Below are 12,608 nucleotides of genomic sequence, written 5' to 3'. Positions count from 1 at the left end.
TCAAGCAAAGTCAGAGATGTATTAAAAAAAAAAAAAAAAACCCTACTGCTCCATAGTGGAAAAACTGCTGAGACACAAGTCTCAAGAGAGAATCTAAGAATGTAGTATAATATAGCGGGCAGGGCGCTTGCCTAGTGGGCAGGAAGACAGGTTCCTCTCTTCCTCTGCTTAATACTCTGAGTTTTACAACCCACGTCGCAGTTTTTAAAAGATCTCCTTGTGCGGCCTCACCGCAGCTGCACCAGCATGATTCCAGAGGCCAGCTAAACTACTTTTGGTACTGGCAGCTCCTTGCAGAATGTCTCCAGACTGAGAACTAAGCCCAGGCCCCATGCCTTCCCAGGAGAGGAAAGGTTTTTCTCTCTCGCCTTTTCCTTGCCAGGGGGGAAGGGCGTGGTGACTGCCATATTATGAGGACCATAAATGAGAGATACAAGCTTGCAATGATCCAATTTCTGGAAGAAATTTCCCTGGACTTAGTTGCTAAAATACAGAAATCCAAAACCGCAATAGCGGCCGCACGACCTCATACCGCTTAACAGCAGGTCTGACTCTAGTGGGGAACTCCTAACAATAATAGTGAATTTTCAGTTGCAATATTGAATGTAACCAAAGTAAAGAGAAAGAAAAGTGAAATTTATCAGTTACACAGGTGGGGGTGGCGGGTGGGGGGATGGGAGGTGTACTGGGGTTTTTTTGGTAGTGGGATATGTGCACTAGTGAAGGGATGGTTGTTTCAGCATTGTATAACTGAGACTTAAGCCTGAAAGCATTGTAATTTTCCACATGGTGATTCAATAAAATAAAAAAATAAAAATAAATAAATAATAAAAAAATAAAAGATCTCCAGTGTGGCAGAGCAATAGTACAGAGAGTAGGGCATTTGCCTTGCATGCAGCCAACCAGGGTTCAATCCCTGGCATCCCAGATGGCCCCCTGAGCACTTCCAGGAATAATTCCTAAGCTCAGAGCCAGGAGTAACCCCTAAGCCTCGCAGGGTTTGACCCAAAAAATAATAATAATAACAATATCTCCAGAGAGCACAGAGGTTAAGGTGTTTGCCTTGCAAGTGGCCAGCCTCAGTCCAATACATAGCACTATAGATGTCCCCTGAGCACAGAGCATGGAGCAGCCCCTGAGCACAGCTGGTGTGGCACAAGTCCCCATCCCCAAATTCAAAAAAATTTCCTTTAGGGCCAGAGAGATAGTACATAAGTATGACATTTGCCTTGTACACAGCCGACGGGTTCAATGTCAGCACCCATATGATCCTGTGAGCACACCAGGAGTGATTATACTCCCTGAGTGCAGAGCCAGGAATAATCTCTGAGCACAGTCAGATGTAGGAAAAAAAAAAAAATTCTGGTGCCTGAGTGACAGCAGAGCAGATAGGATGTTTGCCTGCATGCGGTCAACTTGGGTTTAGTCCCAGACATCCCATATAGTCCCCAAAGTATCGCCAGAAATAAATCCCGAGCCAGGAGTAACCCCTGAGTATTGCTGGGTGTGACCCAAAGAGGAAAAATTTTTTTCCTTAGGGCCAGGGAGATAAATCAAGTAGTAGACCTATGCCTATAGGCACAGTCCTGAGGTTTAACATTAACCTAGCACCTCATGCCCACCCAGCAACAATAGACGTAATCCAGATGGCCACCAGAGGCCCCCCACCTAAGCACCACTGGGTATGATCCCTGTAAAAAGTATTCATCTAGAAACCATATCTGGCTAATTATCAATATTCTTGGAAAAAAATCAGGAAATATGATAAGTTTCAAATCTGAACTTCAACAATTTGAACAGAAAACTCAATAAAAAGTACTTTTTATCATTGACAGGCAATAATTTAGGGAACTTATAGCCTTGAAACCACTTTTGCAGGAAGCATTAAATGAACTGCTTTAGAGAGAGAGAGAAAGAGGAAAGAGAGAGAGAGGAGGAAGCGAGAAAGAGAGAGTAGAGAGAAAGAGAGAGAGAGAAAGGGGGTTGAGAGGGAGGGAGGGAGGGAGGGAGAAGAGAGAGGTAGGTAATATTGGCAAAAGAAAACTGCCAGAGGTAGGCAGAGGTGGGGGGGTGTGGGGTGATGGGAGGGAACCTGGGGACACTGGTGCTGGAAGGTGTACACTGGTGGAGGGATGGGTGTTGGAATACTGTATGGTTAAAATCCAATCATGAAAAGCTTTGTGAGGGTATAATCTCACAGTGATTCAATTAAAAAGAATGTTTAAAGACAAAAAAGAACGGCTTTAAAGGACAGAAAAAACTTCCCATCGTGTGGTACTGAGTACCAGCACTCCTTAGCTGCATATGGTTGTCCTCTTCTAGAATAAGAATGGCTAAAAGTATGCAACAATCACCACAAATTGACTTTATTGATTTTATTTATTTTGTTTTCTGAAATTCTATTTGCATTCCTTTAAGCTGTATTGGAGGAAGCAGTATGAAATAAACTTGTTATATGCAGGTCAAAGAGGCAGGCTGGAGAGTGGAAGGGAACCTGGGACATTGGTGGAGAGAAGGGACGCTGATGCTGGAGCACTACATGCCCGACACAACTCTATTATGAACAACTTTGTAAATAAAGGTGTCTTAAGAAAAATTTAAGAATTTAAAAATAAGCTCAAAAAGCATTTTTTAAATAATCCCACCAAAGGAAAATATATGGTTCTATTAAATGCAACCAACAGCAAGTACACTAAACCAGTATTAAAAGCAGTTTACTTTTGCAATATTATGAAGGAAACTTTCCAATAAGCCATGCTTACATCTACAGTCTCTTCGGCAATGGCATCTCCCGCACCCAGTTTAATGGAACCACAGGCTTCATCTTCGGCCTGTCTATGTCGAAAGGTTAGCGCCTGCTCCCATCGACGCAGTGCCTCTTCAAACAGTTCCATACCTACAAAGATCAGAAAATTAGAAAGAAGCAAAACCAATGTCAAAATAAAATTACTGGGGCTAGAGCGCTAGCACAGCGGGTAGGGTGTTTGCCTTGCACTCGGCCAAACCAGGTTCGACTCCCAACATCCCATATGGTCCCCCGGGCACCACTAGGAGTAATTCCTGAGTGCAGAGCCAGGAATAGTCCCTGTGCATTGCTGGGTGTGACCCAAAAAGCATATAAATAAATAAATAAAATAAAATAAAATTACTTGGGGTTCTGAAATGCTTCACACACGGTCATCATCAATGAGATGATCAGATCTGAGCACTAAAAAATAATTTGATCTAGGATCAGAGAGATAGCACAGCGAATAAGGTGCTTGCCTTACATGCAGGCGACCAGGGCTCAATCTCCAGCCCCATATGTGGTCCCCCAACCCTGAAGTGATCCCTGAGTGCAGAGCCAGGAGTAAGTCCCGAGTACCACCAGGTGGCCCAAAACAAAAAGGCAAAAATAAATAAAAAATAATGTTATCAAATCTTGGAGCATTTTTTTTTTATTTTTGGGTCACACCCAGCGATGCACAGGGGTTACTCCTGGCTACTCCAGCTCAGGGGACCATATGGGACGCTGGGAATCGAACCCGGGTCAGCCACATGCAAGGCAAATGCCCTACCCACTGTACTATTGCTCCAACCCCTCTTGGAGCACTTCTTAATAGAATCTTAATGCTCCCCCCCCAATCCTGTTGACAATTCTAGTAAACCAAAATTATTTTATCACATCTTGGAGTATCTTTTAATAGAATCTTAAAGTTCCCCACAGCACCCCCTCCCCAAATCCTAAGTTGACAATTCTACTCAATCAAAAAAAAAGTCATAAAAAGTTTCTTTAAATGTATTTCAAATATATATATGTATATATATATATATAATTTAACTAAAACAACCATGAGTTTATCAAAAGTCCAACAATTTAGATTTTTACAGTCATACAACTATGGTTCCTAAATTAGAAAAGAAAAGGGACAGGTAGATGGGGCTGGAGTGATAGCACAGAGGGTAGAGCGTTTGCCTTGCACGCAGCTGACCTGGTTCGATTCCCAGTATCCTATATGGTCCCCCGAGCACCGCCAGGAGTAATTCCTGAGTGCATGAGCCAGGAGTAACCCCTGTGCATCGAACGGTATGACACAAAAAGAAAAAAAGAAAAAAGAAAAGGGATAGGTAGGGTAGAAGAAATTAGTTGGAAAGAAGCTATGAGGTTTATAAGATGTTCTCACTGTCAGGAGGAGACAGTCCAGCTAAAAGGAAAGATAATAGCATATAGTAGAAAATAAAATATCCTACCATCTTTTTTCCACCAAAAGTTATTTTAAACCACTATATACCAACTTACTGATTTCAACGCATAAATTTCTGGGTCAGAGTTAAAAATCTATTGACTATTAGAAAAGACTATTAGAAAAGACCAGTTAGGATTTTTCTTTTAATTGCTGTTAATAGAAATTGTTGTGGTATATATGTGTTCAGCTTTTTTTCCAGATAAATATAATGTATATAATGATTCTGCATCTAAAAATCCCAAATATTCTAAAATTCAACTTTTTTCAATATACAAAAGATCTTTCAAAGTTGCTTAGGAAGCTGGGTGAGTCATTCTCAAAATGTTTCTAGATGTGCTAGTTAGGGAATACCTCTCCTCTGAGGGCCGGAGAGATTGTATAGTGGGGTTGCCTTGCACGAGGTTGACCCAGGTTCAACCCTAGCACTCCAGATGGTCACCTGAGCCCCACCAGGAGAGATCCCTGAGTGCAAAACCAGGAAAAAAAACATGAGCCCACGGGATGTGGCCCAAAAACCAAGGGGGGGGGGAAAGTAGTATCTCTCCTTTGAAATTATTTTTCAATGATCAGAGGACTCTACAATCATAAATAAATAGAATATTCTTTAAATGCCACTCAGGCCTTTCCTTCTTTCATTTTCTATAGCAAAAAAATCAATATCTGAATCTTCTAAAAATTTTACCTACTTAGGCCAGGGATGTAGCTCAGCAGTAGGGCACTTGCCCTGTGTGCCTGTGTGTGTGTGTGTGTGTGTGTGTGTGTGTGTGTGAGAGAGAGAGAGAGAGAGAGACAGAGACAGAGACAGAGACAGAGACAGAGACAGAGAGAGACCCTGGGTACTTGAAAATTATGTGACTATCGATCATCCTTTTCGACAAGCTATACAATTTATTCCTCCAGCCTTTCTTAACTATCTTTTCTCCATCCACTTGATTATTTGGGCTACACTTTAAGAAGAATTTAAAAGTATAATGATCGAAGATTTAAGTTACATCTGGGGCCAGAGAGACAACACAGGGGTTAAGGTATTCGCTTTGCCTGTGGCTCACCCAGGTTCAATCACTGGCACTACTATGTTCTCCTGAACTCTAGAAATGATCCTTGAGCACAGAGCTAGAAGAAAGCCCTGGGTGTGGCCCAAAACAACAAGCAAAAAAACAAATAATGCTTGAAGAAAACTGCCTTATCTCTCATCCACCATTTCACAATTACTTCTTGTCTATCCATTTTCTGATTAAATGATAATGCATGTTGAATAAAAGTTCTAATTAAGGTGCTTTCCCACTTAGCAGTTGCCCACATTAAAGTTACCTCCTCAAGAGGTACTGTCTCATCTCACAGTAGAAAGGGCCAAAGCCATCAGATATCATTAGCTGTACAACAGGAATTCAAACATACTCCACCACTTTTTAAAAAATGTTATCAGTTTTGCAAAATGACTTGAAGTAGGGATGGGTGATCAGGCTATTGGCAGCTGGTGCTGTTCCTGAGTTTCCCTGCACCCATTTTAGTTTTGCCTATTTCTCTTCTAACTCTCAGTACTATAATAGAAATTGTGAATGTGAGCTCACTCAGCATAGAGTAATTAAAAAACTCAGTGGGAATGATTATTTGGAGACCCCTGGAAAAGGCAGCAGAGAACCAGGCAGGAGTAGAGAATGAGGAGCAGCAAAGGACCATGTCCTTAACTGCTCTAGTGCATGGTAATTCATTCGGGGGTATAGTCCTGCCAAGCCATCACACCCTTAAGTGATCACATTAAGGTTTTAAAGTGCTCTTTCTTTCCTTCCTTCCACGTTAAGGTTTTAAAGTGCTCTTTCTTTCCTTCCTTCCACGTTAAGGTTTTAAAGTCCTTCTCCTTCCTTCCTTCCTTCCTTCCTTCCTTCCTTCCTTCCTTCCTTCCTTCCTTCCTTCCTTCCTTCCTTCCGTCCTTCCTTCCTTCCTCCCTCCCTCTCCCCTTCTTTCTTTTCTTCCTTCCTTCCTTCCTTCCTTCCTTCCTTCCTTCCTTCCTTCCTTCCTTCCTTCCTTCCTTCCTTCCTTCCTTCCCCATCACCCCCTTAACTGATCACACTGGCTAGGGCCACGTTAAGGTTTTAAAGTGCTCTTTTCTTTCTTTTTCTTTCTTTCTTTCTTTCTTTCTTTCTTTCTTTCTTTCTTTCTTTCTTTCTTTCTTTCTTTCTTTCTTTCTTTCTTTCTTTCTTTCCCATCACCCCCTTAACTGATCACACTGGCTAGGGCCACGTTAAGGTTTTAAAGTGCTCTTCTTTCTTTCTTTCTTTCTTTCTTTCTTTCTTTCTTTCTTTCTTTCTTTCTTTCTTTCTTTCTTTCTTTCTTTCCCATCACCCCCTTAACTGATCACACTGGCTAGGGCCACGTTAAGGTTTTAAAGTGCTCTTTTCTTTCTTTCTTTCTTTCTTTTCTTTCTTTCTTTCTTTCTTTCTTTCTTTCTTTCTTTCTTTCTTTCTTTCTTTCTTTCTTTCTTTCTTTCTTTCTTTCTTTTCTTTCTTTCTTTCTGTGCTATCGCTCCAAATCCCCAAAGTGCTATTTCTGAAGGAGCATACATTTCCATTAGAAGTGAAGAGAGCCTGAAACAGAATAGAGAAAAGCAGGGAAAAGCATTGGGGAAAAAGATCGGGTGGAGGAAGGGCAAGAGATAGCACAGCTGGTACGATATCTGCCTTCCACATAGCTGACCCGGGTCCAACCCCCGAACCTCATATGGTTCCTTACGCCCTACAGGAGTGATCCCTAAGCACAAAGCCAGAAGTAAGCCCTGAGCACTGCCGTGCGTGGCCCAAAAATCAAAAGTAAAAATAAATAAATAAATAAATAAAAAGGGTGAGTGGGGCCAGGGACACAGTTCAAAGGCTGGAGCGCAGGGTAGGCATGCTTAGGCTTCTGGTTTGATCCCAGGTACCTCATGGCCTCATGAGCACTGTAGGGTGTAGCCCTGGTGGAAGAAGGAAGGGAGGAAGAAAAGGGAGGCAGGGAGGGAAAGAAGAAGGGAGAGAGAGAAGGGGGGAAAGGGAGGGAGAGGGAGGAAAGAGAATCTTTTTCGTGAGGCTAGTAGTCAAGAGGAATACTAGAATGTAAAATAGATTTTTTTGCTATTAAAAAACAACAACAACAACAACCCTTTTTTCTGGGCTTGGTCTTCAAGCCCATGTTCTCTCTTGAACACATTTGTTTCTATGTTTCTCCTATCTCATTCCTCACATCTTTCTAAATAAGTCAATGAAAACCTTCTTGCATCACAGAAAAAAATTTTTTCTGGATCCAAGAAAGCTACAAATGATAGCTAGATAAAAAATATAAAGTTGGGTAAGTATAATAAGCTGAATAATACCCTCCAAAAGACGTAAGGCTCTAATACCTGGAAGCTGTAAAAGATCACCCAAGAAGGTCTTTGTTTATGGGACTACATTAAGGGCTTAACATGGGGAGATTATCCTAGATTAGATGGTAAACTCTAAATCTCATCATAGTGGAGGCATAAAGCTCCTAAGAGAGGCAGAAAACGATCTGAAAGATACAGAGGAGTAGGGGGTAGGAAAAAGAAAGTAAAGATTGTGTTCCTGTGGGCACAAGCCAAGGAACACCACAGGCACCAGAAGCTGAGATGAGGAAGCGATGCTCCCCTAAGCCTCCAGGGGGCGCCAGGCCCTCATGGCACTGTCATCTCAGTTCAGAGTAAAGGATTTCAGACTTCTGGCCTCCAAGGTCAGACAAGAAATTTCTGTTGCTTTAAAGCCACCAAATTTATGGTAATCTGTTGCATCACCCTCAGGAAACTCTTATAATGGACTCTGTCCGACAGACTAATGAGACAGTTCAAGGGCCTAGAGTGCATGCAGGAGGCCAGGGTTCAATCCTTGGCACCACAAACGATCCCCAGAGTACTGCCAGGAGTGACCCCTGGGCATGAGCCAGAAGTAACTCCTGGGACACTTTCTCGTACAGGCCCAAAACACAAAATAAGTGAATACAATTATATTTGCTTTCCTGAGAAAAAAAAAGTCATTGTTTAGTTTCACATTCAGTGAGAACATAGTATCTTAAAATACTATATAGTATCTTAAAATATCATGTTATTCCTACCCATCAGGTATAAGTTCTCAGGAGTGGTCACAGGGATATTAACAAGTTTAATATCATCTTCATCTGCTTTGTCCCAGGAATTAGAGTTGCCGCACGCACAGCTATGACAAGAATTGACACTTTGGACCTAAAATTAATATTGAGAGAAGTTATTTCAAAATCTCTTTTGTGATAGGATTTTATGACCTGTTTATGATTATAAATTATTCAAACAAAACCTATTGCTGGTGAAACAGCCCATGTAATTCTTACATGAAAAATTGGTTCTGGGGAATGGAGCTTAGCAGTAAAGCACTTGTCTTGCATGTGTAAGGCCCTTGGTTTGATTTCCGACCAAGGCAAACGCCCTACCTGCTGTGCTATTGCTCCAGCCTCGGAATATGGTGTTTTACAAGCAACTTTTTAATGTATAATTATGATGATTGAGGCACACAGTCTCTGGAATGATATATAACACACTGCCCATGCTGTTTGTCCCCAAGGAGAACTGAGGACAAAGAGCAATTTCATTGACTCATTTCTGCCTCTTCTTTATTTAGTAGCACACATATCTTATCAATTCTTAAAAATATTTTTTACACAATCTTACATTCAAACCAAGTTTAACTTCATTCCTCACTTCAGTGAAATACTATAGTTAGGGCCAGAGAGATGCTTGTCTTGCATATGGCTGGGTTCAGTCCCCAGCACCCTATACAGCCCTTGGAATCCTGTCAGGAATGGTCCCTGAGCACAGAACCAAGAGTAAGTTCTGAGCACCGCCAGGTGTGGTCCAAAACCAAACAAATAATTAATGTGCCAAAGGAGGTAAAGAACTCCATACCTGGGTTCACCCAAACCTAGCTTTTCAAGCTTACCAGCTCATCAAGCTAATCAAGCTATGAATGATTTTTTGATGAGCTACATACAAAGTCTGGCTACATATTCCAGTTTTTTATCTTTTTAAGCTTTTTTTAAATCAACCAGTGCTTCACTAGGTTGTGAAGTTAATAGGATCGGACTGAGGGTCTCACAGCAATGCATGTGCTCTTGAGCAACATGCCAGATCTCTTCCAGATTTTGTGTGGTTGTTTTTGGGTCCTCAGAAATTACTCCTGGTGAGGTGTTAGGGGGGGGGGGAACATACGGGATGCTGGGGATTGAACCTGGAGCAGCCACAATGCAAGGCAAGTGCCTTTCCCACTGTACTATCACTCCGGCTAACTCCTTCTAGAATTTTTGCAGAACAGTCATGATATAACACCACCATATCAACATCATTCTCAAAGAACCCCATAGAACCACACCTCATATTCCAAGAAACCTAGAATGCAACTAACTAAATAGTTAGCAAAAGTTTACTTTTACTTACCTAAAAAAAAAAAAATAGAAGCCAGAAGCCAGATTTAACAGATGATTATTTCCTTACAATGAGTTATCTGTAATGGTCTAATAGTTAAGTCAACAGGTAAAAATAAATAAACATTAAAAAAAAAAGTCTGGAGAGCCCAGAGAGATAGTACAGCAGGTAGGGTGTTTGCATTGCAAGCAGACAATCCAGGTTCAATCTCCAGCATCCAATATTGTCCCCTGAATCTGCTAAGTGATTCCTGAGTGCAGAGCCAAGAGTCATTCCTGAGCACTGCCCAAAACCAAAACAAAAAACCCAAAAAGCCAGAAAGAAAATAGGGGCTGGAGAGATAGCTCAAAGGGATGAGTGAATGCTTTGCATACAGGAGGTCTGGATACAATCTCTATCTAACAGTTGGGAGTGACCCCAGAACAGAGCCAACATGGGAGTGCAATTTGGCCAGCAGGTCAACCTGTACCCACAGGGCAAGTTCAGCAGCAGCCTCATAGTATCTTCAGGCTTCCTGATACCCCAAAATTGCTGCTGTGCCTCTGGCCAGACCACAAAAACTCGGGACCAAGTTTCCTGAGAAATTAAATGGCCAAAAGTTAGGTATGTGGTAGCAACACCCCAAACCACCTCTGGCTCAGCTACACAAGTTCATTTATAGGCCTTGCTTCAGAGACCCATAAATAAATCTTGAAAAAGATCAAAAGCCACAATTAATCTCGGACTCATGGAAGGCTGAGCAGACAGGGGTAAATGAGAGGGGGGCAGGTTAGCCTGGTGCCTACCCAAGCAGCTCCCACAATCCAAAATCGCCGCCACGCCCCTGGCTGGATTCTACCATCTCACTGAGATATTAACCTGTTGCAAATTCAGGTTTGCGGGTTTTGTGACTGAAATCTCCAGGCTTTCCAGGGTTGGGAAGGGCTACCTCTCCCCACTTTCCTATATTCATGCAAGTGCCAGCAGTCACCCCCACTAACCAACTTCAGAGCCACCCTGTAAGCTCTACTACCGGCCTTGCTTTAGAGACTCCTAAATAAAAGAGATCAAAAGCCACAGTTAATCTTGGACACGCGCAAGGCAGAACTGACTAGGATGAGCTGAAGGGGGGCAGGTCAGCCTGCCCGCCCGAGCGAGTCCCCAGCAGCCACTTGCTTCCACAATCCAAAATCACAGCCATGCCCCCGGCCAGACTCCACCATCTGGGGATGGACCTCACTAAGTTGTAATTTGCTGAAAATTCAAGTATGTGGGTTTTGTGACTGAAATCTCCAGGCTTTCTCAGAGTTGGGATGGGCTGCCTCCTGCCAACTCCTTATACTCCTAGAAGCACCAGCAATCACGTCCACACCCCAAGCTGCCACCTAGTTAAAAAAGCTACTCCAGCCTTACCTTCCCAATAAAAATACTGAATGTCCTAAACAAACATGATGATCTCTTAGTACCTGTATTGCAAACCATAATGCACAAAAGGAGAGAGAGAGAAAGAAGAAAAGTGCCTTCTGTAAAGGCAGCAGGGGTGGGGGTGGGGGTGGGGATATAGGGTGGGGGGGGAGGTTTGGGAGATGGTGGGAGGGAAATGCGGGACACTGGTGGTGGGAAATGAACACTAGTGGAGGGATGGGTGTTATATCATTGTATGACTAAAACCCAATCATGAACCGCTTTGTAATGGTCCTAACTCACTGATATTCAATTAAAAAAATTTTTTTTTAATAAGAACAGAGTTAAAGGTAGATTCCAAGTACCTACAGGTGTGGACAAACCCCTCCCCCTGCTTCCCAAATAAAAGGATCATTTAAAAAAAAATTTTTTTTCATTAGAGAATCACTGTGATATACTTACAAACTTATGAACTTTTGCACCTGCATTTCACTCATACAGTGATCATTTACCCATCTCTGCACCATTCACCTCCACCAATGACCCAGTATCCCTCTTACCACTCTCACCCCATCCCCCACCACCCCACCCTGCCTCTGCGGCAGGGCATTCCCTTTTGTTCTCTCTCTTTTGGGGTGTTGTAGTTTGCAATAGAGGTACTGAGTGGCCTTCATGTTCGGTCTATAGTCTACTTTTAGTTCGCATCTTATAACCCGAATGGGTCCTCCCAACATTCTCTACTTGGGTGTTCAGGACCATTTTTTTTTTTTTTAAAGACATTTATTTGTAGTTTTCAAAGTATATATATATTTTTTTTGGTTTTTGGGTCACACCTGGCAATGCACAGGGGTTACTCCTGGCTCTGCACTCAGGAATCACCCCCCCCTGTGGTGCTCAGGGGACCATATGGGATGCTGGGATTTGAACCCGGGTCGGCCACGTGCAAGGCAAACGCCCTACCCGCTATGCTATCACTCCAGCCCCCAGTTCAGGACCATTTTTTAATTTTACTTACAGAAGCCAAACTCTGTGCAGACCCCGAGTATTTACTGAAAAGTCCTCCATTAGTATAGTTACAAGACTGAGATCCTTTGTCTTTGGTGGAACTTAAAGATAACGTCAAATTCTGTCGACTGCTGGAACAGCTTGAACCTAGGAAGCAAATGGTAAGTGTCAGTAACTCCAGTGGTACATTTCAAGTAAAATTCTAAAATCTGAAGGCCTGAGAAAGTGGCTCAATGCGTGTGAGCCTGCCCTGCCTGAGAGAGCTCTCGACTTCAATCCTTGGCAACACCCCACTTCACCCAGTGTGATGCCAGTAGTGCTATCAGAAGCCTAGCACCAAAACAAGTGCAAGGACTGTATGATGCAAGGAAGTGTGTGAGGCCTCAGGTCTCAGCAAGCAAGTATGTGAGCTCCATGAGTGAGTAAGGAGCCCTGACAACAACATAGGAAAGTGAAGGGAAAGTTTTTTTCAAATTTTAATGATAGTCATCAGTAAGCTTATTTTAAAACCTACTGCTCTCAATTGGAAAAGTTACTACATGCACACAATTAAAACC

The 12,608-nt window shown here is 42.5% G+C and overlaps 1 protein-coding gene across 2 annotated transcripts in view; it reads right to left on the bottom strand.

Moving 5' to 3' along the window:
* The window catches only part of MIGA1 (mitoguardin 1), a 73,215-nt gene that overhangs the window by 48,936 nt on the left and 11,671 nt on the right, over positions 1 to 12,608 (bottom strand). For both annotated transcript variants that reach the window (XM_055139458.1, XM_055139459.1), the window contains exons 4-6: positions 12,062 to 12,198; positions 8,325 to 8,451; positions 2,763 to 2,896 (exon numbers count right to left, since the gene is read on the bottom strand). In XM_055139458.1, the coding sequence (XP_054995433.1) occupies positions 2,763 to 2,896; positions 8,325 to 8,451; positions 12,062 to 12,198 (398 nt within the window). The remainder of the gene's footprint in view (positions 1 to 2,762; positions 2,897 to 8,324; positions 8,452 to 12,061; positions 12,199 to 12,608) is intronic.

The sequence above is a fragment of the Sorex araneus genome, chromosome 5 (assembly GCF_027595985.1).
Source record: "Sorex araneus isolate mSorAra2 chromosome 5, mSorAra2.pri, whole genome shotgun sequence".
NCBI lineage: Eukaryota > Metazoa > Chordata > Mammalia > Eulipotyphla > Soricidae > Sorex > Sorex araneus.
The sequence above is the reverse complement of the archived record's forward strand: the minus strand, read 5'-3'. Positions and strand labels throughout refer to the sequence as shown.